This window comes from Rhinichthys klamathensis, unplaced genomic scaffold (assembly GCF_029890125.1).
Source record: "Rhinichthys klamathensis goyatoka isolate OS25496 unplaced genomic scaffold, OSU_Roscu_1.1 h1tg000275l_1, whole genome shotgun sequence".
NCBI lineage: Eukaryota > Metazoa > Chordata > Actinopteri > Cypriniformes > Leuciscidae > Rhinichthys > Rhinichthys klamathensis.
This window is the reverse complement of record NW_026606794.1, coordinates 2,048,368-2,075,727: the sequence shown is the minus strand read 5'-3', so window position 1 is coordinate 2,075,727 and position 27,360 is coordinate 2,048,368. Positions and strand designations below refer to the sequence as shown.

The 27,360-nt window shown below is 45.0% G+C and overlaps 1 protein-coding gene and 1 long non-coding RNA gene across 2 annotated transcripts in view; one reads left to right on the top strand and one right to left on the bottom strand.

The window, feature by feature from the left end:
• The window catches only part of muc3a (mucin 3A, cell surface associated), a 30,206-nt gene extending 5,938 nt beyond the window's left edge, over positions 1-24,268 (bottom strand). Inside the window, exons 1-6 of the mRNA XM_056268656.1 lie at positions 24,078-24,268; positions 10,637-10,752; positions 9,580-9,638; positions 9,408-9,482; positions 9,083-9,201; positions 8,944-8,988 (exon numbers count right to left, since the gene is read on the bottom strand). Coding sequence (XP_056124631.1) covers positions 8,944-8,988; positions 9,083-9,201; positions 9,408-9,482; positions 9,580-9,638; positions 10,637-10,752; positions 24,078-24,138 — 475 coding nt within the window. The 5' untranslated portion in view covers positions 24,139-24,268. The remainder of the gene's footprint in view (positions 1-8,943; positions 8,989-9,082; positions 9,202-9,407; positions 9,483-9,579; positions 9,639-10,636; positions 10,753-24,077) is intronic.
• LOC130102683 (uncharacterized) lies at positions 785-1,076 on the top strand. Its single transcript, XR_008809258.1, has 2 exons — positions 785-866; positions 1,026-1,076. It is a non-coding gene; the product is annotated as an uncharacterized LOC130102683 (long non-coding RNA).
• Positions 24,269-27,360: the final 3,092 nt, after the last annotated feature.

The window sequence follows — 27,360 nt, the reverse complement described above, 5'->3', positions numbered from 1 at the left end:
CTGGGGGGCCACGTACAACAGGCATGCAGTTTCAGGTCTGTGGACGGGGCCTCAACTGCATTGGCACATCAATAGCCTTGAGTTGCTTACAGTACGCCTTGCACTGGGCCGCCTCAAAGGGCCGCTACGTGGCAAGCACGTTCTGGTCCGTACAGACAACACTGCGACCGTTGCGTACATCAACCGCCAAGGTGATCTACGCTCCCGCCGCATGTCGCAACTCGCCCGCCATCTCCTCCTATGGACTCAGAAGCATATGAGGTCGCTTCGTGCCATTCACATCCCTGGCGTGCTCAATCGTGCAGCCGATGAGAGTGGCGTCTCCATCCCCAGGCGGTCCAGCTGATATGGGACTTCTTCGGAGCCGCACAGATAGATCTGTTTGCCTCTCCGGACTCGACCCATTGCCAGTTGTTTTACTCCCTGACCGACGGAACCCTCGGCACGGATGCACTGGCACACAGCTGGCCCCGGGGCCTGCGCAAGTATGTGTTTCCCCCAGTGAGCCTTCTCGCACAGACACTGTGCAAGGTCAGGGAGGACGAGGAGCAGGTCTTGTTAGTTGCGCCGTATTGGCCCAACCGGACCTGGTTCCCAGAACTCATGCTCCTCACAACAGCACCTCCTTGGCCCATTCCTCTGAGGAAGGACCTACTTTCTCAGAGACGGGCACTCTATGGCTCTATGGAGGTTCTAGGTGACCTATCCCCAACCGGTGGTAGAGACCATCACTTCTGCTAGAACCCCCTCAACGAGGCGCCTCTATGCTCTGAAGTGGAACCTGCAGTGTTGGGAAAGTTCACTTTCTACATGAACTAGTTCAAAGTTCAGTTCACACATTTTAAAATGAACTAGTTCAGTTCATAGTTCATACTTCAAAATTTTTAACTAAGTTCACAGTTCCAAAAAATGAACTAGTTCATAGTTCTTTTTTCCATATGTTGCTGCGAGCTATTTATTTTGTTTTAAATTATTGCCACAGCCCATACAACCACAGACAGCAATTATTTTATCGGCGGGCAAAGTTTGCACAGAAATGTAAGATTTTTCCCATCCTCACCGACCTTGTCATAAAACTCGTTTAAATGATCATACGACGCCTCCTCGATGCTTTGTCGACCTCATGCTGCTTTTTGTTTTGATGACGCATGCGGCGGCCGCGGTGCGACACTGGTGGCTTGTGTTGCCAGATTGGGTGTTTTTTTCGCTACATATTAAGGCCTGTTTATGGTGTGTTTTAGCTGGGTTTTCATCTAGAAGGCTCTATAGAAATCTGGCACCCGATTGAACGAAGTTACTAAGAGAGCGTGCGTTCACAGACACCAGAATGAACGAGTTCACAGTATCGTTCATCAGGCAGTAATATAGTACGTTCAGTTCACGTTCGCCCAAAATATGAACGAGTTCATGAAGTTCAATGAACGCGTTCAGGCACAACACTGGGAACCTGTTTGTTGAATGGTGTTCTTCCCACCGGGAAGACCACCGAAGATGTCCGATCAGAGTTGTGCTTTCTTTCCTGCAAGGTGGGTTGGAGCGAAGGCTGTCTCCCTCCCCCTCAAAGTGTATGTTGCCGCTATTGCCGCACATCACGATGCAGTTGAAGGTAAGTCATTGGGAAAGCATGACCTGATCGTCAGGTTCCTGAGGGGAGTGAGGAGACTGAATCCGCCTCGCCCCCCCCTCTATACCCTCTTGGGACCTGTCTCTGGTGCTCAGCGCACTGCAGAGACCTCCCTTTGAACCATTGCACTCAGCTGAGTTAAAGATCTTGTCACTAAAGACAGTGCTCCTGACCGCTCTGGCTTCCATCAAGAGGGTAGGGGACCTGCAAGCATTTTCGGTCAATGCATCGTGCCTAGAATTCGGGCCGGCCAACTCTCACGTTGTCCTGAGACCCCGGCTCGGATATGTGCCCAAGATTCCTACCACTCCCTTTAGGGACCAGGTAGTGAGCCTGCAAGCGCTGCCTTCGGAGGAGGCAGACCCAGCCCAAGCTTTTCTCTGTCCCGTCCGCTCTTTGTGGGTTTACGTGGACAGAACGCAAAGCTTCAGGACGTCAGATCAGCTCTTCGTCTGTTACGGACCCCATATGTGTATTCCTCCACGATCAGCTCCTCTGCGGACGAGCCCGTGTCTTTCCCTCGACAGAGCCCACTCTGACATATATGCTGGTGTTCTTTCCCCCCTATAAGTAGGCTGGAACCACCCCAGAGACTGCCATATGTTGTACTACCCTGCTTGGCTAGTCCATATGTGTATCCGTCACAGTACCTCCCTCCGGGGTAGGATGTGGCTTCCGCAGCGTTCCCTTTCCCAAGGGCACGCTTTCCCAGCGTTATCCAATAAGTCACACTGAGTGGGTCTTGCGGAACAGCAGTGACTGACCTTCTCTGCTTAGAGCTCCTACTTCTGCCCAACACTCGGTCAGGCCAGGAGGCTCAAACGGAGTGCTGGAAGGGCCAGCAGCCGTGGCGTTTTGGTAGATATCCCCATTCGTCAGAATCACTTCTGACTCACGTTGTAGTGATCTGACGAAGGGGAACGTCTCGGTTACGTATGGTAACCCTCGTTCCCCGAGTAGGGAACAGAGACGTGAGTCCCCTCGCCACAGTTGCTGAGCTTCCGCTGTACAGCCGAGTCAGGTCCGGCTCCTCAGCGGAAAAACAAAGATTCGAACGCACCTGCTGCTTGTTATATGCTTGCGCCGCGATGCACAGCAGTTGGTGCAATTATCGCATGCCAATGTGCATTGGCTCATTTTATTTCACTTGAAGTAGATAGGCTCTCAGAAAAGATATCCCCATTCGTCAGAATCACTTCTGACTCACGTCTCCGTTCCCTACTCGGGGAACGAGGGTTACCATACCTAACCGAGACGTTTCTAGTAACAATTAAATTATTAGAAATGTGATAATGATAATGTTTTGTGCCCTTTTTCTAATTTATGCGTTTGTGTTTTATCTCTTAAATACAATTCATATCCAGAGGCCAGTTGGAAGTTATTTGTGTAAACTTTAAGCTTTTGCAGAACTGTGATTGAAAACATGCAGAATGTTTCGAATATTTCAACATCAAACAATACACATTAAAAACATTTCAGTTCCCTTTCGAAGGGAACTCAACAATACGTCATCGACGTTATGGGGAACGCCTCAGGCGTGACAGGTGTCTGAAATCACTATCAAATCACGTCAATCACATTGACCGGCGACAGCCCGTGAATCATTAGGTGAAATGATTAACGTGCGACCTGGAAGTATATAAGGGCGCCTTGCAAACATGACAAATCATCTCATCGTCTTCAGGGACTGTTTTGTATGAAACGCTACTCAAGTTACGAGCGAAAAGAGAAAGGTAAGATGAAACGCACAGCAAAAGCAGATTGTTTTCGTAAGTGTGCCGACCCGTGTCCGAGATTTCTGACACCGGCTGACACACACGAGCTGTGCGTTTTTTGTCTGGGAGAAGAGCACGCACGGGAGGTTCTCGAGGGAACCCTCTGTGCGAACTGCGAGCGTTTTTCTCTTAAAACGCTCCGCTCTCATCTGGCCCTCTTCTTGAGTGAAGGGGGCTCAGCATCTGTTCCTCGTGGTGCAGGTCCCGCTCGTGCTGAGGCCGAGCGGCGACTTACATCATGGGGTTCTCAGATGGAGCTCGTTGATCGCCTTGAGAGGGCTGTAAACCTCTCAGATGATTCAACGGCTGATGAGGGCGAGCTGCAGGTCGATGGGGAAGATTTTTCACCGACTGTGCCTGCAGCTGAGGCTCTTCAGGACACGCAGGAGATGGTTGAGGAGGTTTATGATCAGGAAGATCCTGAACCTCTTCAGCCATCCTGCCCCGTGTATGCTGAGCTGGTGGATGTTATGGAGTGCGCTGCTGGCAGGCTGCGGTTGCCTTGGCAGCGGGCTAGAGGAGGGACCGCTCGCGGAAGGCTCGATGATCGGTTTCTCCCCGGCCGTACACCACCAGCTCGGGTGAGCCTTCCATTCCTTCCTGATCTGCACTTGGAGATCGAGAAGGCATGGAAGAACCCATACTCTGCCCGTATTCACCAACATCAGCGGGCCAGTTTCGCTGATGTTGAGGGGATCAGAGAGCATGGGTACGTGTCAATGCCGCCCATTGACACGTAGAACTATCTCGTGTCTGGGCGGGCAGCGACACTGAAAGCTCCAACCCTGCCATCCAAGCCGCTGAAAACATCGGCTCGTTTGAATGGCAGAGCATACACGGCAGCAGGTCAGGCCGGTGCTGCACTTCATACCATGGCAGTGTTGCAGGCGTACCAGGCCGACCTGCTGGGGGATCTCGACCAGGGGGCAGGGATGTCCCCTGAGGCGGTGGCTGAGCTGCGCCGCACCACAGATCTGGCTCTCCGGGCTTCCAAGCAAACCGCTGCCCCGATCAGTCGGTCGATGGCGGCGATGGTGGCCACGGAGAGGCATCTGTGGTTAAATCTAGCTGGCATCGGGGAGAAAGAAAAAACCTTTCTCCTCGATTCTCCAGTTTCGCCTTCCGAACTCTTTGGCACCTCTGTAGAAGAGGTGGTGGGGAAGTTCAGGGAGGCAAAGGCGCGCTCAGCAGCATTTAGGACATGTATACCGCTGAGATCCGCGTCCGCACCCAGGCAGGCGGGAGAGCCTGGCCCTTCACGGTCTGAGGACCGTAGGCAGGGCCAGCGAGCCAGTGTCGCCTCTTGTGCGCCCCCTCCCTCGAGGAGCAGGTTGCAGAGGAGGCGTGACACCCGCAACAGAAGAGATTTGAGGGAGGTTATCCAGAACAAACGCTCACAGCGTCGGTAGTGGGTAACGACTCCCCGGAGGGTCACGAAATCTGCCCTCTCTCTTCTGACCCCCAGGCATTCATTACATCAGGCCTGGGGATGGGCCTATGATGAGAACTATGTTCTGATGGCCCACCTGGGCCTGGTTAGTGGAAACGCCCCTTTCAGGCATGTAAGGTGGCGGTTCCCAGGTTCGTAAAGAACTGTTTGGCGAATCTTCGCTTTGCACGCCGCAGGTGAGCTGCTGGTCTTCTCAAAGAGTATTTTTTGTGATTAAAAAATAACATATTTCTCTTTACAGACCTCGTTCCCTGTATAAAGAGTTATGGGGTCATGTCAAGGTAATAAGGTAAGAGAACTTTATTGGATATCAGGGCCCTGAAGTTCCCCGTTAGGTGGCCAGAACGATAACTATGTTAGCCTTCGGGCTGTTAGCCACCTCAGGGTAGAGTAGTTGGTCTCTCTCTTAAAATGTTTTTATTTAGAGTGTTGACTGACGCTAGAGCTTCAGATAGATCTTAAGTCCGGCCCACGGGACCGTTTGACTTTCCTGAGTATTTCGCCCCTTGAGCTCTGTTTGGGTTTTCATTAGGCTGAGCGATTCTGCATCCTTTTATATCGAATAATACAGACTTTATTCCTTATTAGGCTGTGGCTCCTCCGAGCCCTCAGATAGATCTATGCTTGCAGGTTGGCCCTCACCAGGGCCGCCTCTGTAGCTGGCTTAGGCTGTGCCAGGGATAATAGATGCGTTCTGCTAAAATTAGCATTTCTTCCTCTGACCCTTCACTTTGTGAATGTAGGTTTCTAGCATCCCTGTATAAACAGCCTCCTCCCATGGGAGTCGTTAGGCCAAGGCCCGCCCCCTTCTCTGCATTCTGGGGTGACTAGAGTAATGCAGCGTGGTGCAGAGGATGGTTTATAGGACATGGTAGGCCTCAAACAGGCCTCCGTGGTATATATGTCTTTATTGAGCAGGGTTAGGCCGTCTTTCGCTTCACGAAGAAGACTGGGTTTAAACCTGCCCGACCCTGCCGTGCAGAACTGGTTAGGCCGCCAGTATAGGCTTCACTCACCTTGCTGAGCTACTGCTCAAGCTTTGGGTTGTAGGTGGGTGGTTTTCATTCAAGCCCCACTCCCCTAGGTTGGGCACAGATACATTTCTGTTACCCCTAGAGCTGCTGGCAGGCCCGCACCCTGGTAAACTCAGGTTGAGGTCTGAGCGTTTCACTCCCAGTTCTGTTTTTTATCCTACCTCGCACTACTATGGCTCGGGTCGAGTATGAAGTAAGCCTTTACTTCTTCTTTGGTCGAAGTACGTTCCCCTGAAGCCAGACCATTGCCCTGTGCTGGACGCCCATGCATTGTTGGTAGGCCCCTGACTATCTGGGGCCTCCGCTGAGGCAGAGTGGCGTATGTTGTACTCCCCTTGTTTTAAGGGTATTAGCTCTCTATGCTGAGTACACTGCCATGGGCAATGTGATTAGGCACCAGGATGCTGTAGGCGCTGTGTAAACAGCTTATCTGCCAACGAAGGCTGCGCCATTAGGTAGTAGGCCTCAGCAGGCCTCCTTGTATGAGCAGCCCCCAAGAGGGCGCTATAGGCTACTTCTCGAGAGAATTGTTCGGCCTTGGTGGTTCGGGCAGTTGACTCACCGGTGGGTAGTAGGCCCTAAACAGGCCTCCTCGGAGGTGAGTCCCAACATTGTGGGACATACTTTATAGCTGCTGCAGGTAGCTAGCCGTACTAGGCCTCCTGTGGGTGGGCCCAATAGTTACGTTGGTGTAGTATGGTTCCCAACAGTGTTCCTTTATAGCAGAATTGACTTGCTATTAGCTAGTAGGCCCAACCGGGCCTCCCGGATAGGTGAGTCCCCAGCTGGGTGGCCTTAGCGGGCCGCCTTCGAACTGTCACCTGAACTCAGCTACCAGTTGCTATCAGGTAGTAGGCCACTCAGGCCTCCCTGAAGGTGAATTCCCTTTTGAGATGGTTATCAGGTAGTAGGCCTCACCCGGCCTCCCTGAAGGCAAATCCCCACCTACATTGGCTATCAGGTAGTAGGCCTCACCAGGCCTCCCTGGAGACAAGCCCAAGGACAGATAACTAAACAGCTAGCCTGACTTTCTATCGGGTAGCAGAAAATGCTCCCAGATATTATGGCTGTCAGGTAGTAGGCCTCACCAGGCCTCCCTGAGGGTGAGTTCCCCACGTACTATAGTTAGCGGGTAGTAGGCCTCTCTAGGCCTCCCTGTAGGTGATCACATACTGTTGCTATCAGGTAGTAGGCCTCCCTGAATGTGAGCTCCCAAATATTTTTTGGCTGTCAGGTAGTAGGCCTCACCAGGCCTCCCTGAAGGTGAGTTCCCACATGCTGTGATTATCAGGTAGTAGGCTCCTCCAGGCCTCCTTGAATGAGAACGGTCAGGTAGTAGGCCTCACCAGGCCTCTCTGACGGTGAGTTTCCACAGATTGTGGTTATCGGGTAGTAGGCTCCCCAAGGCCTCCTTGAGTGAGTACGGTCAGGTAGTAGGCCTCACCAGGCCTCCCTGAAGGTGAGTTCCCACGGATTGTGGTTATCAGGTAGTAGGCCTCTCCAGGCCTCCCTGAGGGTCCCCACATGCTGTGGTTATCAGGTAGTAGGCCTCTCCAGGCCTCCTTGAGGGTCCCCACATGCTGTGGTTATCAGGTTGTAGGCCTCTCCAGGCCTCCCTGTGAGTGGTTTCCTAGCGGTGCTGGGTTCAGGAAGCTAGTGGCCTCTTGCTATCATTTCAGCTGGCCTTATCAGGCAGCTGCTGAAGGCGAGCTTGCGCCCTGGCTCGACTAAAGTGTTCATTCTCTGCTACTGGTTCCCTCCTGGAACCTCTTTCCTGCCTACAGCCTGGTTTGCCTACCAGGCGGACCATGTGCTCCCCTCACGGAGGGTCACTATGAGCACGCGGACTCCTGAGTCTGGTCAGACGGTCGTAGGCCTCTCGTGAGGCCTCCCAGTTAGATCAGCCCTTAGGCCTTCACAGGCCTCCTCAGTGTTTGAAACACAAGCACTGGGTAGATCCATGGATCGAGTAGAGAAACTCCCCTCGCTGGTAAGGGTTGGAAAGCACTTGCTGAGTCATGCTCTCCGGGATATCCCGTCTCTGAGATCCGGGCAGAGTGGTTCACTGCCAGCTTCGCAGTCCCTCGGGTTGGATGCCTTACTTAAGGCAAGTGTCCAGAGGCTCTGTCTTCGGACAGACAGGAAGTGGCCAGACTAAGTGTCTATGCTCTGACGCCAGGTCAGGCCGTCCTGGTGGCACTTCGGGGTGAGTACGTTCCCCTGAATAGTGACGGGCTGGGGTTCCTTCGGGTTCCCTAGCCACATTCCCTAGAAGGGACCCCTTCTAATTGAAGTTGTGGTCCTAGGCCTTTGAGCAGGCCCAGGTAGGCCTTTTCATTTAACCATGTTTATGGAGGTTTTCCTGTGAGGCTTATAGCTTGGGCTATGACCGTAGGGAATGCTGTCACTGACAGCCCAGTTTGACCTGACGGTGAGTGGTTCTAGCGTTTCATTTGAAATTGCTGGTTCTGACAGTTGTCACTGCCTTTGGGCATGCACTCCCCTCAGCATGGCGGAGTGGGTATTTCGTTCCCCATAACGTCGATGACGTATTGTTGAGTTCCCTTCGAAAGGGAACGTCTCAGGTTACGAATGTAACCTCTGTTCCCTGAGAACAGGGAACGAGACAATAGGTCTCCCTGCCATGCCTCGGGGCTTGCCTGCCGTACAGTCCCTTCAGACGATAAGGTGGCGCCCTTATATACAAGGCGCCCTTATATACTTTCAGGTCGCACGTTAATCATTTCACCTAATGATTCACGGGCTGTCGCCGGTCAATGTGATTGACGTGATTTGATAGTGATTTCAGACACCTGTCACGCCTGAGGCGTTCCCCATAACGTCGATGACGTATTGTCTCGTTCCCTGTTCTCAGGGAACAGAGGTTACATTCGTAACCTGAGACGTTATTTCAGTAGTTCACTCAGTACTTAAAAATAAGCATTTTGTTTTGGCATAGAGTATGCAATTCAATGAAATGACAGAACTGATTAACAGTAGCCTATATGAAATAGCACCATTCTTCTTGCCCCTAGCACAATAAGTTTACTGAAAACTCACCATTGAGCTCAGTCGGTGATGCAGCGGCAGTATTTACACTTAAGTCTTCGACAATAGAAAAAAAAGGACAAACATAGATTAACAATGCATCTAATAACTTCAGAATATATAAAGGGATGAAATGCATATGACAACCTACCTGAAATGTTTTTTAAGTCTTGGAGAGTCTCATTCACCTCTTTGAGTACATAATTATAATCATCGTTGGCATTTTCATCATTTTTAATGGTAAAAATAGCATCATGCTTAACTTTCAGACTATCCATATGATTCAGAGAGAGAGAGAGAGAGAGAGAGAGAGAGAGAGAGAAGACAAAAATATAAAATCAGTCCTTAAATTTTTTTTTTTTTTTTTGTGTGTTTTCAAGCTGTATAATTAAGTTTATTTTGTAATTGTGGATATAATACATAACAATAAATCAAGTTATTATACATGTTTGGTTTATTACATTTTGCACTGTTACCTTCGTGGATTTTCATTCAAAGGCAAGCTTCTTTTTCCTCTATGCCTGTTTTGTGTTACTAACGGTCCCCCAGCACTTTGAAAGGACAAAAAAAAAAACTGCAATAAGACCTATTAGTCATACATTATAAGGGCATAAATATAATTACAAAATAGCTTGTGCTATGAATTACCTTAGACTTATGTTCTCCACACTCACAAAATTAGATATATGACGATACAAGGGGTCAACCTATAATAGAATGAAAATGTATCTGTTATATTTCAAGTATAGTAAATAAATTACCTCCACTGTTCAAAAAAGTTTGTGAAAGTCTTAGATACTTATGTCACTTTTAAAACATGTATGTTACTGCATAGGTAACAATGAATGAAACAAAGAGGCATCTGCAAACAAATGATTAAAAGCTAGAGCTTTTCTCAGAGTTAACTTAACTTTTTCACTTAAATTAACTTCACTTAAATTACTTTTAACCAGTGGCGTAGGTTTGATTTTGAAATTGGTGGGGACGGGGACAACAATATATAAATATATTTTAAGTTTTGATTGAAATTATTGCTACGGATATATCAGTGTCACTGGATATTGGTAGGGACACGTCCCTACTAAATTCTACGCCCCTGCTTTTAACCAACTGGTCCCAAGCTGATTTTTAGTAAATATATGCAGTTAGATCCACTCCCCAAATGTATGGGTAATAATATGTAAGTGATCAAGCACATTTGCAAGAAAAATTAATTGAAAATGAAAGGGTAGAATTGTAGAATTTTTAATGTTAATAACTTTCCTTGTGTTAATTCTCATTATGCTTTTACAATTTAGACTAAGGCCTTTACTTAAACTGGGTTAGTTCACCCAAAAATGAAAATTTACTCACCCTCAAGTTGTTCCAAACCTGTATGCATTTCTTTCTTCTGCTGAACACAAAATAATATATTTTGAAGAAAGTTGGTAACCAAACAGTTGATGGGCCCCATTGACTTACATATTATTATGGAATTATTATTATTATTTTATGAATGATTATTATCAATGGGATCCATCAAATATTTGGTAACCCATATTTTCTTTTGTGTTCAGTAGAAAATAGAAATTCATAGAGGTTTGAAACAACTTTAGGGTGAGTAGATGATGACAGAATTTTCATATTTTGGTAAACTATACCTTTAAATTATGTTATTTTAAAATTGGGGGGGGGGGGGGGGGGGCATCTAATCCACAATACCTACCTTAAGTATGAAATTATCAACAAATTCATTATATATATTAGATGATGGGTCTCCATGATCAGAAGTAAACTCTTCATTCACTTCAATCGCAACTTGAACTGCCCTTTCAATGTCCTCTGAAATAAAAGTAGAGGACATTTTAAGAAAACAAAGTAGTATAGGACTTTCAGAAAACAATTTGTACATTTTTAAGAAAGTATAAAATGTAACAACTTATTAAAACTAAAAAGTGGCTCCTGCCCATCTCATGTAGTCGAGATACCATTGTTTTGTGACTAGGTTTCTATGCAATTACAAATATTCAAGCTATGGTTTTATTAAGCCGCAGCTTCATTCAGCTTTGAATTCAGATTCAGATTTGAATACACTACATTTTAATAATGAGACCAATCTTACTGGAAAACCCAACGTCAAGAATTTTCATTCTGAAGATGACATTGTTGCAAAATAATTCCAAAGAAATTGGCATGTTACGTGTGTGACGTGGAGATAAAAGTTAATCATACAATCATTTATTTTTTATATTTGATAGACTTTTTAACAAACCTTTGACTGCAATTTCATTGTTAACATTACTGCAGTATCTCCCCGTATAACCAATCAGACAGTTACAAGCCAGGTTGTTTGTATGTGGAATTCCACCATTTTCACATATAATAGGTTTGGAGGTTGTGGTTTTAGTCGTTGACTGAGTAGATCTTGTTGTTGCTGTTGTTGTTGTTACGGTAGTCATAACAGGATTTTTTGGAGTGGTGACATCAGCTGTAGTTGAGGCTGGATTTGGTGTGGATTTGGTGTCTCCTGTAGCAATAACTCCTGTAGTTGTGACACTAGCAGAAGTAGAGGTGACAGCTCCTGTAGTTGTGGCAGTATTTTTGGTAGATGTGTCACCCATAGTAGTTAAAGCGGTAACAATTCCTGAAGTCGTGATTGTACCTGTTGTTGTCGCTATATATGCTGTAGTGGTGGCATCATCTGTTGTTTTAGCAGAATCTGTCATAGCTGTAATAGGATCTCCTGAAGTTACACCAGAAATCCCTGTTGTACTTTCTGCTGTATTTGAAGTTTCACTGGTTGCTGTGATTTCAATAGTTGTTGAAATATCTGGTGTAAGAGTGGTGTCGACTGTAGTTGTAGGATCTCCTGAAGTTCCACCGGAAATCCCTGTTGTACTTTCATATGGAGTTTTAGAGGTTTCTGCTGTATTTGAAGTTTCACCGGTTGCTGTGATTTCAATAGTTGTTGAAATATCTGGTGTAAGAGTGGTGTCGACTGTAGTTGTAAGATCTCCTGAAGTTCCACCGGAAATCCCAGTTGTACTTTCATCTGGAGTTTTAGAGGTTTCTGCTGTATTTGAAGTTTCACCGGTTGCTGTGATTTCAATAGTTGTTGAAATATCTGGTGTAAGAGTGGTGTCGACTGTAGTTGTAGGATCTCCTGAAGTTCCACTGGAAATCCCTGTTGTACTTTCATCTGGAGTTTTAGAGGTTTCTGCTGTATTTGAAGTTTCACCGGTTGCTGTGATTTCAATAGTTGTTGAAATATCTGGTGTAAGAGTGGTGTCGACTGTAGTTGTAAGATCTCCTGAAGTTCCACCGGAAATCCCTGTTGTACTTTCATCTGGAGTTATAGAGGTTTCTGCTGTACTTGAGGGGTCACTGGTTGCTGTGATTTCAACAGTTGTTGAAATATCTGGTTTAAGAGTGGTGTCGACTGTAGCTGTAGGATCTCCTGAAGTTCCACCGGAAATCCCTGTTGTAATTTCATCTGGAGTTTGAGAGGTTTCTGCTGTATTTGAAGTTTCACCGGTTGCTGTGATTTCAATAGTTGTTGAAATATCTGGTGTAAGAATGGTGTCAACTGTAGTTGTAGGATCTCCTGAAGTTTCACCGGAAATCCCTGTTGTACTTTCATCTGGAGTTTTAGAGGTTTCTGCTGTATTTGAAGTTTCACTGGTTGCTGTGATTTCAATAGTTGTTGAAATATCTGGTGTAAGAGTGGTGTCGACTGTAGTTGTAGGATCTCCTGAAGTTCCACCGGAAATCCCTGTTGTACTTTCATCTGGAGTTTTAGAGGTTTCTGCTGTACTTGAGGGGTCACTGGTTGCTGTGATTTCAATAGTTGTTGAAATATCTGGTGTAAGAGTGGTGTCGACTGTAGTTGTAGGATCTCCTGAAGTTCCACCGGAAATCCCTGTTGTACTTTCATCTGGAGTTTTAGAGGTTTCTGCTGTACTTGAGGGGTCACTGGTTGCTGTGATTTCAATAGTTGTTGAAATATCTGGTGTAAGAGTGGTGTCGACTGTAGCTGTAGGATCTCCTGAAGTTCCACCGGAAATCCCTGTTGTACTTTCATCTGGAGTTTTAGAGGTCTCTGCTGTACTTGAGGGGTCACTGGTTGCTGTGATTTCAATAGTTGTTGAAATATCTGGTGTAAGAGTGGTGTCGACTGTAGTTGTAGGATCTCCTGAAGTTCCACCGGAAATCCCTGTTGTACTTTCATCTGGAGTTTTAGAGGTTTCTGCTGTATTTGAAGTTTCACCGGTTGCTGTGATTTCAATAGTTGTTGAAATATCTGGTGTAAGAGTGGTGTCAACTGCAGTTGTAGGATCTCCTGAAGTTCCACCAGAAATCCCTGTTGTACTTTCATCTGGAGTTTTAGAGGTTTCTGCTGTATTTGAAGTTTCACCGGTTGCTGTGATTTCAATAGTTGTTGAAATATCTGGTGTAAGAGTGGTGTCGACTGTAGTTGTTGAATCTCCTGAAGTTCCACCAGAAATCCCTGTTGTACTTTCATCTGGAGTTTTAGAGGTTTTTGCTGTATTTGAAGTTTCACTGGTTGCTGTGATTTCAATAGTTGTTGAAATATCTGGTGTAAGAGTGTTGTCGACTGTAGTTGTAGGATCTCCTGAAGTTCCACCGGGAATCCCTGTTGTATTTTCATCTGGAGTTATAGTAGTTTCTTCTGTACTTGAAGTTTCACCGGTTGCTGTGATTTCAATAGTTGTTGAAATATCTGGTGTAAGAGTGGTGTCGACTGTAGTTGTAGGATCTCCTGAAGTTCCACCGGAAATCCCTGTTGTACTTTCATCTGGAGTTTTAGAGGTTTCTGCTGTATTTGAAGTTTCACCGGTTGCTGTGATTTCAATAGTTGTTGAAATATCTGGTGTAAGAGTGGTGTCGACTGTAGTTGTAGGATCTCCTGAAGTTCCACCGGAAATCCCTGTTGTACTTTCATCTGGAGTTTTAGAGGTTTCTGCTGTACTTGAGGGGTCACTGGTTGCTGTGATTTCAATAGTTGTTGAAATATCTGGTGTAAGAGTGGTGTCGATTGTAGTTGTAGGATCTCCTGAAGTTCCACCGGAAATCCCTGTTGTACTTTCATATGGAGTTTTAGAGGTTTCTGCTGTATTTGAAGTTTCACTGTTTGCTGTGATTTCAATAGTTGTTGAAATATCTGGTGTAAGAGTGGTGTCGACTGTAGCTGTAGGATATCCTGAAGTTCCACCGGAAATCCCTGTTGTACTTTCATCTGGAGTTTTAGAGGTTTCTGCTGTATTTGAAGTTTCACCGGTTGCTGTGATTTCAATAGTTGTTGAAATATCTGGTGTAAGAGTGGTGTCGACTGTAGTTGTAGGATCTCCTGATGTTCCACCGGAAATCCCTGTTGTACTTTCATCTGGAGTTTTAGAGGTTTCTGCTGTATTTGAAGGGTCACTGGTTGCTGTTAATTCAATAGTTGTTGAAATATCTGGTGTAAGAGTGGTGTCGACTGTAGTTGTAGGATCTCCTGAAGTTCCACCGGAAATCCCTGTTGTACTTTCATCTGGAGTTTTAGAGGTTTCTGCTGTATTTGAAGTTTCACTGGTTGCTGTGATTTCAATAGTTGTTGAAATATCTGGTGTAAGAGTGGTGTCGACTGTAGCTGTAGGATCTCCTGAAGTTCCACCGGAAATCCCTGTTGAACTTTCATCTGGAGTTTTAGAGGTTTCTGCTGTATTTGAAGTTTCACCGGTTGCTGTGATTTCAATAGTTGTTGAAATATCTGGTGTAACAGTGGTGTCGACTGTAGTTGTAGGATCTCCTGAAGTTCCACCGGAAATCCCTGTTGTACTTTCATCTGGAGTTATAGAGGTTTTTGCTGTACTTGAAGGGTCACTGGTTGCTGTGATTTCAATAGTTGTTGAAATATCTGGTGTAGGAGTGGTGTCGACTGTAGCTGTAGGATCTCCTGAAGTTCCACCGGAAATCCCTGTTGTACTTTCATCTGGAGTTTTAGAGGTTTCTGCTGTACTTGAAGGGTCACTGGTTGCTGTGATTTCAATAGTTGTTGAAATATCTGGTGTAAGATTGGTGTCGACTGTAGTTGTAGGATCTCCTGAAGTTGTTTCAGAAATAGTAGCTGAAAATGAAGTGATATCTGTTGTGGAAATAGAAACATTTCTTGTTATTGGTATAGCACTGAGCCTATTTTGCTGCACTCAGTGAAAAATATGTTAAAAATGCACAATAAACCTTAACAATGTTTTTGCAGTATAGGCCTTTATGAGGCAACTAAATAATCAGCACACTCTTAGAAGTACAGGTTCTATATATAACCTTAAAGGAAAATAAATAAAATTATAACCTGTTGAACATGAAAGTATTTTGCAATAATTTAAGCCATTTCTCCTTATATAGAACTTTTTAGGTGTTCCTTAAAATAAAGTCAAGAAGAACCCTAGGGTTCTATATAAAACTTGTTTTTCCCTAAGAGTTCTCTGTTTGTTTGTTTTATATCTGACTAAATCAAGAAAATTTACACAGGTCATTGTCACAATTTGGGGTTTAGGTTTCATTGTCGTGCTCAGAATTAATGGTACCCCTGGTAAATATGATCAAAACTGGCTGTAAAAAATAAATATGCATTGTTTATCCTTTTGATCTTTCATTCAAAATTTGCCAAAAATCTAACCTTAAATTGAAGTAAAAGAATTGAAAGTGTGTGGGGGGGGGGGGGGGGGGGGGGGGACGGGGGGGGGGGGGGGGGGGATCATTGAAATAAATGTTTTTCTCCAAAACACATTGGCCACAATTATTGGCACCCTTTTATTAAATACTTTTTGCAATCTCCTTTTGACAAGATAACAGCTCTAAGTTTTCTCCTATAATGCCTGATGAGTTTGGAGAACAACTGACAAGAGATCAGAGACCATTCCTCCATACAGAGTCTCTCCAGATGCTTCAGATTCCCAGATCCATGTGGGTGCTTCTTCTCTTCAGTTCACTCCACTCATCAGGGGCCTCATGTATCAACATTGCAAACACACAAAAACATGGCGTACGCCAGCTTTCACGTTCACGGCCAGATGCACTAACAGTGAAATTAACGCAAGAATGTGCGTTCCTCCACGTAAACTTCATGTTTGGCTTACGTACATTTGTCGTGATTTTTGTCCGTTGGCGACTCATAGAGGCAATAAAGTGAAGTGGCAAACATTACACTACGAATTGTTCTATCGCACCACCAGCTGTCAGATATTGCTTATAATTTGTAATTGATAAATTATTTGACATATTGTCACACGAGTCTTATTAAAATATTCTTCCTTGAAGAGTCTTTGGCCACTCAAACTTTCTTCCTCACCGTGCATTAAGGCAATATAGACACACGTCCTCTTCCTGGCAGATTCGTAACATCTTTAGTTGATTGGAACTTCTTAATTTTTACCCTGATGGTCAAAATGGGGGTTTTCAATTCTTTAGCTATTTTCTTAAAGCCACTTTCAATTTTGTGATGCCCAACAATCTTTTGATGCACATCAGAACTATATTCTTTGGTTTTACTCATTGTGATGGATGATTAAGGGAATTTGCCTTTGTGTTTCCTCATATTTAAACTCCTGTGAAACAGGAAGTCATGGCTGGACAATTCATGTTCCTAGTCCTCCTGGTGTGTTAAAAAAGGTAAACATTAATGGGAATATACTTCAGAGATATTTTACTCGTAAAAAAATGCTAGGGGTACCGATAATTGGGGCCAACGTGATTTGGAGAAAAACATTTTTTCATAATGTGACCACATTGTTTTAAGTCGAATATTTAGCTGGCGGTTGTAGAAATCGCACAATGCAGGAGAATCCAAACTAACACAGTCTTTAACACTAGAACTACCAAGGCAGTCATTTTGACCGTTTTTAAATTTTACAGTGTAATAACTATGTTAAAATAAAATCAATGTGGCTGTAGGACTTTGACTTTTCCTAAATATGTGTATATTTTATTCTGACATAACATATATATGTTATTTTATTAAAATCACAAAACACAAAACAGTTCTGACTATTTCTGAATGGCCATGGCGGTCATTTTGACTGCAAGCATTATAGATATCATAAGTCCGCTACATTTCCCGCCATCAACGCGCACATATTGTACAAGAAGTGCACAAATGAGCAAGTTTCGCGGAGGGACTTCATCACGCAACTGGCGAGCGAACTTCGCTCCGACCACATGAAATCAAAGCCACACAACTGGTGGTGCGAGCCAGGACCCGGGCAGGAGCAGCAGCAGATGGAGAGAAGGCGGCAGTGCCAAGTAAGGAGGAACTGCAAAAAAAAAAAAAAAAAAAAAAAAACACATTGTGTGGGAGCTGCACAGGAAAGGCGGTGTTTACCTGTGTGGACTGTGCGTACCCTAAGCGTCAGTGAATGTTGCGGGGTGTTTGCGCCGTTCAAATGAGCCCACTTGGAGGAAAACGTGTTAACCTGATTTTGTTCGTTAATATTTTTTGTTCACTGAAACTAATCGTTCTAAAGCAGTTCGTTTTCTTGTTTACCTAATGTTCATGTTTTTTCTTAGCCTGTTTTTGTGTGTAGCCTACTGTAATTGTGCTGCATACGTGTCCATGAAAATACATACACATTCATTTAAATTTATTAAATGAGTGATATCCTAACTTTAAGCTAGTATGGTTAGCATGCATCAAGGTCAATTGTTAAGCTAGCACATGAACTTTTATCATGGCTTACAGGAACAATGTTTAAACAAAACAAAATTTACAATGCATAAATATAAAAACAGACCACATAGCAGTATTTTTACTTTTTTTTTACTTTTTTAAATTTTACTTAAATATAATGTAGTTCATCAAGTTGGAGCAAGGACAGGAGCTTTATGTTTATGTGTGTGTGAACGTGCGCGCACGTGTGCAGATGTCTGTGACCATGCATAATATATTGTTAAAATGAAAAATGATAATATAAAATATAGTTTAAAAAAAATGTTTTATGTGACAATAGGCTAAATAAAAGTTAATTGCCTCACAAATTGTTCCATCCTTCCTATGTCACTAAAAGCCTACTGTATTTTATATCAATTTGAATATTTGACATCTGCATGGGCGGGTGACTTCATGACCAGGAAGAGATCAGAGAGCATCCGGTGCAACCAGCATTAGCTTCGAAAATTGCCGAAGCAAGTCGATAACAGGGATGCAGGAAGTATGGCAGGGCGACGCATCGTCTCGTTCCCTTTCTCAGGGAACTATGGTTACAGTCGTAACCTGAGACATTCTCTTTCGAGGGAACTCGCAATGCGCTGATGACGCTTTGGGAACGAGAATACCCAAATCGCCAAACTTTCAAATGCCTGAGTGTCAGCCTGCTGTCATCACTACACTAAGCACCTGAGACCTTGGGGCAGCATCCAGGTCCAAGTTATAAAATCTGATGAATGTGAGCAGTGAGGACCAGCCTGCTGAATCACAAACGTCTTGGAAAGAATTCCAGATAATAAAGCTTAGAAGCCATACTCCTAGTGGAATGAGCCCTGACCACCAAATGGTTGGCCAGAGGACTCACAAGCAAGAAGAATAGTCTTTACTATCTATTGCTCAATAGGTTGGATTTTCTCCACGGAGAAGTCCGATGAACATAAGTGTCCAGTGCTCGCACTGGGCACAAGAGGTTCAGCTTTTCCTGGTCCGATAAACGGGGGAGGACAGAAACCTGCAGCACAATAGGCCTCGGATAATGGTAGGCACCTTAGGAACATGGAACATACACCTTTGGGTAAGAATGACTTGGCCATCCCCGGTGCACTCAAGGCAGGTGGGGACCGAAAGGGCCTGAAGGTCACCGACTCTAAGAGGGACGAAATAGCTAGCAGAAAATAGTCTTAAAAGAAAGAAACTTCTCTGAGACCAAATCTAAGGGCTCGAAGGGAGCCCCAGAAAGGCCTTCTAGAACTATTGCAAGGTTCCAAGCCTGCACCCTAGTGCAAGTTGTAGGCCTCAGCCTCAAAGTGCCACGAAGGAAACGGGTGATCAGGGGGTCTCGACCCAAAAATGCACCACCCACCAGGGCGTGTAAAGCCGCAATGGCCGCCATGTATACCTTAAGCGTGGAAGGACATAGACCTGATACGAAGCGTTCTTGCAGAAACTCGAATACTGTGTTTACTGAACAGTTAACCGGATCCCACTGACGCTGGTAACACCAAGGAGTGAAAAACTCTCCATATAGTGAATATAGTTTCCTCGTAGCGGGAGCTCTGGAGCTTAGAATGGTCTCAACAACCTCGGTTGAGAGACCACTCTCTATGTGTTGGGCCCCCTCAGAGGCCAAACCCACAGTTTCCAAATCCCCTGCCGGGGGTGCAATATTGCATCCCCTGCCTGAGACGGAAGGTCTCTCCTATTCGGGATCTCCAAAGGAGGGCCGTCGACGAGAAGAATTAGGTCCGCAAACCAAATTCGGCTCGGCCAGGGTGGTGCTACTTAGCAGTAGGCTTATTCCATCCTGGCGGATTCACTCCAGAACTCCTGGGAGCAGAGCAACAGGGGGGAATGCGTACAGACGTAGCCTCGACCACGTCTGCACCATAGCATCCAGCCCCAAGGGGCTGGACCAAAATAAGAGGCCGCCAACGTGTTGTCTGTGGGACAAGAACCAGAGTTTCCTCCAAATAACCAAGGCGCGGGGATACTGCCACGTGATCTTGATCGTATGGAGTGGGTTTCCCCTCAGGGAGAACCCTCTGGTCCTGAGCGACCACTGTTCACATGATGGCCCCTCAGGTCTGGGAGGAGATGTCTCAAAGCATTCCTGTGCCAAAAGAGATGACGACTCCTCCACAAGCCCTGAGCTGAGCAGCCTTCCAATACCACTCCCCAGCTGGTGAGGGAAGCATCTGTCGAGATAGAAACTTGATGGCAAAGAGCTCCCAACACTGAAACCTGGGACAAGAACCAGTGTTTCCTCCATATAACCAAGGCGCGGGGATACTGCCACGTGACCTTGATCATACAGAGTGGGTTTCCCCTCGGGGAGAACCCTCTGGTCCTGAGCCACCACTGCAAAGGTCTCACGTACAGCAGGCCAAAGGGTATCACAATGGACGCTGCTGCCCTGAGGCCTAACAGTCTCTCGAACTGTTTCACAGTGTGTGACTGGCCTAGCTTTAGCTCTTATGTGGCAGTAAGATAACAGCTACACGAGCGGGCGACAGAACGGCTCGCATCATGACTGAGTCCCAGACCACTCCAAGAAAAGTGGTCCTCTGTACTGGAGAAAGCACACTCTTCTTGGCATTGAGCTTCAACCCCAACCTTCGCATATAAGCGAGGACGACATATCGATGCCGAACTGCTAACTGTTCTGATTCCGCTAAAATCAGCCAGTCGTCTATGCAATTCAGAATGCGTATGCACTACAGGGCCAGAGCTGCATCTACGCGTTTTGTGTGGGGTGATAGAGCTAGACTTTTTTGGAACAATGAGATAACGACTGTAAAGACCTGACGCAATGTCGGGTGAGTACACCTGCTCTATAGCTTTCTTTGCTAACAGGGCCTTTACCTCTTGCTCCATTACCAGAGCCTGCTCAGGATGCACTAACGTGAGCAACACCCCATTGTAGCCTGGAGGACGAGAACCATATCTGCCTCTTACTACTAACTGCAGGACCCATAGAGATATATTTGGCAGTAGCTTCCGTGCTGCCAGAAAATCTACCAAGGGAACCAGCCCCTCAAGGCTGGCCTCTGGTGTAATAAAGACAGCCAGTTCGGGACCTGAAGCATACTGGCAGGAACCACCCGAACTGACTGTTTTCGAACCCCCCTCAGAGGGCGCAAGTCTGACGCAATGTCGAGGTGACGCTGCGCCAGAAGCTCGCTGGAGACCGCTGCGCCCCGAAGCACCTAGGGTGGCGGGGTTGGCAGAACGTCCCCTGAGGGCACCGAGATGGAACGGGCACCGTATAATGAGGTGTACACTGTTCCACCCCGGTTGGGGCTGCCCTCACTGGTCTGACGCCGGTGGCGCCAAGACCTTTTCTTTTGAGCCGAAGCCTTCTCAGCGTGAAGAACAGTCCTCGGATCCGGCTTCTGCTTTGAAGCAGGTCCTGCACCCTGAGAACCGCGAGCCTGCCCACTTTCCTCGAAAAGTGACAGGCGGGAGGGGAGCATGCGAAGTGAAAGCTGCTCACAATGTCGGCAATAGCCACCTCGAAGGTTTATACCGCATGCTCCACTCCCAAACACATCACACAAAGCTTGTGCGTGTCCCCACTCGTTAAATAACGCGAGCAGGAGAGAACACAGAGTCTGTGCAATTGTTTCGCCATAGTGTTTTAGATATATATCCAGACAGACAACAGTAAATATAACAGACAGTTTGACACAGATCACTTGCTGAGGCAACAGAAGCTAATGCCGGTTGCACCGGATGTGCTCTTATTTCTTCCTGGTCATGACGTCATTCCTTCCATTGGACTATTTGACATAGATGCTTCAGACGCATTCACGCTGGAAGCGTTCCCAAAGCGTCATCGACGCATCGCGAGTTCCCTCGAAAGGGAACACATGCGCAGAGTGTGAGGTCATATTGTGTGTGCACGTCTAAGGTGCGGGTAGAAAAAATCGTCAGCAGCCTCTCAAAACAAAAAAACATTCGTCCGCTCTATTCCTGACCGCAAGTCCACCATCAGTGTTGTAGGTAGGCACTAGGCCGTTTTTTTGTGTTCATTTTTATTACATTACAATTGAAAGCGGTATCAATAATGTCAAAAATATGATGTGCAGTCAAGTTTTTGTGTGTGCATGCTGTTTAAATGAGTGTTCTTGCAAGATACGCTTGTTATTCGCAGAGTTTTGACGAGTTGTATTTTGACGACTAGAATCCAGCGCTGACTAGAATCACGCAGCGGAGGAATGGAAAGTTGACAAGCCATTAAAAAGTATTGACCTAAGAAAAACTTAAATATTTTCAATAAATCATGTTCCCATTCACTTCGGCAACGAATTTTAAAATTAATTAAACTAAATTCTATTCATAAGGTAAAACTTTTTTTAAACATTTTTAGGCATTATCATTGCCAATGCCTAATGCCAAAATGTTTTCTGTGTTCACCAAGTAATTGACAGTAAGGAGAAATTGACAATTTGATGGATAATTTAAATATATTCTGTAATCACATTTTGGTAATGTATCAATTCCGCCATGACATCTGAGCGCGAAACGCTGCTTGGATAGTTTCAAGATAGTTAAAAATAATTAAAGGTTGGGTATGGGATTTGCAAACCGGCCGGTAGATTTTAAAAATACACAACTCAAAAGGTCCTACCTTCTTTCCTCCAACGCTGGCCCTGACTCCACCCATTCGAAGAACATGGACGCGCAATCATGCATCTGCAAAACTCAGATGCGCGAGATTGCACTTACTCTCTCTCTCTCTGTACCGGGGCGACTTGCACTTAAGCCCCTTTCACACAGAGATTACGGAAAATACACGGATAAAGTGATCCAGGAATTGACCCGGGTTCGTTTGATTTTGGATCATTCACACTGCCAGTAATTTTCCGGAATCAGAGAGTGCGTTCACACACAACCCGTAAAAATCCCGTAAAGACACGTGACATCGATGTGACATGTAATGTCTCAGCAGCGTCTTAAGTTTGCTTATGAGCTGCGTTTTCTCTCTCGAGAAACCACGCTTGTGCATTTTTTCTCTGATTCGATCATAAACTAGCGCATTACGTACCGTTTCACTAGCCTGCTTTCACTACACTTTAGCGTCATCATTACGAGACGGCATTGATTACGGCTTTTGTTCACACAGCACGCGTTCCGGGAAACACGGCAATGTTACTAGGTCCCCAACCCGGCATCGATCCCGGCATCAATCCCGGGTCGTGTTTGCGTTCACACAGAAGGCGTTCTGGCAATTTCCCGGGATCAACGCGCTGTGTGAAAGGGGCTTTACTGTGACTGGGTCACACGCTTTGAGTATGCGCACGAAGGGGACACGCACGCGGGGGGGAGGGGGGTATGGTACGACCGTTTGATTGACTCATTTTCTGTCCAATGATTCTGGGTGGTCTTGGAAATGATTAGCTGGAGTTTTTCGATTCCTGCCCGTTCCAGAGATGATTAAATTGCTTAATTTTCAATTCAGTGCTTCTAACTCAGTGGCTGTAAGTGGGTTAGGAATAGGATTTCAAGTGATTTTGAAAAAAGGTTAAAAAAAAAGAAAATCACATACCCCACCTTTAATAATACAATAATAATTTAATTTAATTTAATTTAATTTAATTTAATTTAATTTAATTTAATTAATCATATGTGTTCATGCTTGTTAGAAGTTTTTTTTTTTTTTTTTTACTGATTATGAACACAAATTAATCACGACAAACCAAATGAATTGTAATTGTATTAATACGATTGATGAAAACCAGCTGATACCAAGGTATTTTAGGCCTACAATTCTAACATACTTTTTCATGAAAAATCATGATTGTATTTATTTATTTTTCGAAAGTAAGGTTAATGTAAGTAGCTTCTTGCAATACTCTCCTAAATGCGTAATAAAACCTATGTGCAAACATTACCGCTTTAATGACCGTCGTCCTTTATTTTTCAGTGCATTTGTTTTACAATATATGGCTATTACTGTCATGGTCATGGAATTAATATTATAACTATTGTTATGTAGAAGTGTAATGTAGACAGACACAACTAAAAGAGGTTTGAATTTTCCTTTGTTTAATTTTCACATTGAATATGGGTTGGAGCTTTTAATTTTGAACTCTCAAAGTGCACCAGATTGATGAATTTAACATTAAAATGCACAAAATGTTCTTACAGGGGGGCATGCCTCCAAACCCCCCTAGAAGGTCCGAAGACCGGGGAGTATAGTTAGCGTATAGTTATATAACGAGCACAGGAAACACAGTGAAAACACATACTACCGTATAAACGTGACAGCATTGACATGTTTTTTCCCCATTGAAATTAGAGTAAATTATTATTATATTATCAATATATCAAATTATCAATAATTGAAATCATATTATCAAAACATACTTTTTAGTTGCAGCTTTTATAATACGTAGGCCTATATACAATTAAATTATAAGATTAAATATAAGATTAAGAATTTGATGTATATTTTTCTCCCTACCTGAAATGAGAGACAGACTCAGGATCAAAATGAATGAAGATGTGTAGCTTATCCCAATCATTTCCCCAAATGATGCCGGTATCCAAACACATGAAAAATAATACACTGGAACCTCAGTCTTTAACAGGTGTAGCCTCTAACACATCTCAGCTTGTGCACCTTCAAATCTCCAACTCAATGTGATTTACAGACCTAAGTACATGGTTTAGATATTATATGTCACACATTCTGAAAGCTTTAATTATGTATCAAAGTCCAGAGAGGGATTGTACAGATCATAAAACACTGATAAAAAAATCAAGACTTATTTTCCTCAAACCATTTCACATTGCTACATATTTCCCAACGTCATTTTATAATACACTGATATTACACAAACTGGTGAATATTTCCTGACTAGCCCATCATAACGCTGTGAAAAACTTTCATGTTTTGGATATGATGGCTGACTTAAGGAACACAGCTTTTACACAACACATTCTTGTTACATAAAATAATAAATTATAAAGGCAAATGCGTGTTTGAATTGGGCTTTTAGGCAAAACATTTTTTTAAGATATTCAAAAACTACAAATAGGTCAGCTTCTTATAGTATATGCATTTTGTGAATTGTGTAACTGGGCTCTAATCAGTTTTAACTTGCCGTTTGTGGCTTCTTTGTGGCAGTAAACTACTGTGTGTTTTGTTTCAATTTCTCCATTATGCCCTTCAAAGTTTAGCGGATACAATATTTTAATATAAAATGCATCAATTGAAACTAGCACAATTTCCACAAAATGCTAAGAGGATGTTAAAACGATTTTGAAAATAACCTTCAAAGCACCTACAGTATAATTGTTAGGGTTGTTTCTTTCTTTAATTCCCAAATAAATCCAAATGAATTACATGTTCAATTTCTCTAGATAAATATAATTTAAAGTAACAGCAATAGATATATACATACAGAGAGAAAGAGAGAGACTGAAAAATAAAAATAGAATGTTCTGAAAAGGGATAATTAGAGTTAAGAAAAAAATGGGGAGAAATTAAACATAGCATGTTTTCAGTAAATATTACCAAAATACAAGTTATTTCTGTTTCATTTATTGATCAATTCAATGATTGAAAGCCTTGCTTGAGTTTCTGTTTCCTCACACACAGGTAATGATTTTAGAACAAAGGTCAATGTTACTTCTGTTTCATTTATTGATCAATTCAATAATTGATTCAAGCTCATGCTAAAGTTTCTACTTCCTCACACAATTTTAACGTTTTAAGAACAAAGGTCTGCTTTACATACTATAAGTTCCGTCTGTCAGTCGCGCTCAACATTACCTCGAAGACTAGCAAATGGGGTCTCATTCGGGAGCCCCAATCACCTCTGAGTTGTGATGGATGGATGACCATGTCGGAATTGTGGTCATGACTCTGGTTATACTGTATATATGTGGTAGGCTGTATATAGTTAACATTTTGGGAGACTTGAGGGTTACAGTTCCTCTAGCATGCCATGTGCCGCCGAGCTGCCGGATAATGGCGCGGGTCCTTCTTTTGGGGGACCCAGCGTGTCATTCGGTGCTCCGAGTGGGCTATTGTCCTCAGGAGAGGAAGATGAAGCTGAGCTTCCCCATTTTGGGGTGGTCGCTCACTCTGAATTGGATTCAGAGTTGACGGCCATGCTTGCCTGGGACGCCGCATGCATTCGACTCGAGTGGAACCCTCCATCTTGTCCTGAGCACTCGTGGTTGAATGATTGGTTCCTGGGTGTGGCGAGCAGTTCACAGCCACGTTCTGCCCCAGTGCCTTTCTTCCCGGAAGTGGATGAGGAGGTGCAGAAGTTGTGGAAGGCACATTTTACTGCCCGAAGCTACTCCATTCTCACTACCCTTGCTGGTGGGACCACCAAGAGTTACATGGAGAATTCCCAGGTGTTGCGTGTAATTGTGGTGCACTTGTGGCCACAAAGTGTCGCCACCTGGTGGAACCATCCGTGTCTTCAGTCCAAGGCCTGTAAGATGATGGCAGCCCTGGATGCTAAGGCTTACAGTGCCGCTGGACAGGCCGCCTCTGCCCTGCATGCGGTGGCCATCCTGCAAGTCTATCAGGCCACAGCACTCAAAGTACTGCATGAGGGTAGTTTCCCTCCGGGCGACGAAAGTCACAGTGCGGACTCTCGGCCAGACGATGTCTACCTTGGTGGTCCAGGAACGCTATCTCTGGCTGAACCTTGCAGAAATGCAGGATGTCAACAAAGTCACGCTTTCTCGACACCCCATCTTGCAAGGTGGCCTCTTCAGCGACACTGTCAAGGACTTTGCCCAGCAGTTCTCAGCAGTCCAAAAGCAGAATGAGGTCATTAAGCACATCCTGTGGCTTCTACACCTGCACGGTGTGACTGGAGACATCTACCCTGCCACTCAGTCGAGCCCTCAACGCAGGCAAAGCAGCCAGTCCCTCAGGTCACCGCTAAACCCTCTGATCGTCCATCTAAGCAGCCCTGATATGGGCAGCCCTGATATGGGCAGCCCAGAGATGGAGGGAGCTGCTCTGAACCAAGAGGTGGTGATCGCACCACTCCTTCCCCCATTTCTGTTCCGCCGCTGGCCCCACGGTCAGCAGTACCCACTTTTTCAATAAAAGAGCAGTTTCCTCAGCCTCTGGGCCATACCGGGCATGGTTTGCCAGTGAACGACACTCTGCTTCATCACGCCCAGCCCAGGCCCCCCCCCCCCACCCCCCACCCCCCACCCCCCACATTTCAAGGATGTGCTACTTCCTCACGCCTCCCTAGCCAGTCCCTCGCTAGGAACCACAGAACCAGGTACGAGTAACACTACACTCACTGCCTCGCTATGCTTCCCGGGTTAGGCCTCAGTGCTCCCCTGCCGTGCCGTTAGAGTTCGGGCCGTATTTGAGGACTACTGCTGCACATCTCGCCATTGGGTTTTTGGTGTTGTGTTTGCTTCAGTTTTCGCCACTGAATTTCTCTCAGGTTTGGTTTCTGTGGGCTGTATGTATGGCCTGTTATTGCAAGTCTTTCATCTGGATTCTGCTCTGCTCTGAGTCTGCTCTTTTAAGAGTAGTAAATTCCTCCATAATCAGGTCCCGATTCAGTGTCCTCCTTGTTAGCATGTTTAAAGGACATTAAAGGTTGGGTGGACGAAAATTTCCTCCAGCTAAACCAGAAAGACTGAAGTTATCTTGTTTGGCCCTCCACGCCTTTTAAATAATTTAAGTCCTACCCTGGGTCCTCTTCAAGGAAACATTTGTGATAACATTAAAAACCTAGGAGTTATTTTCGATC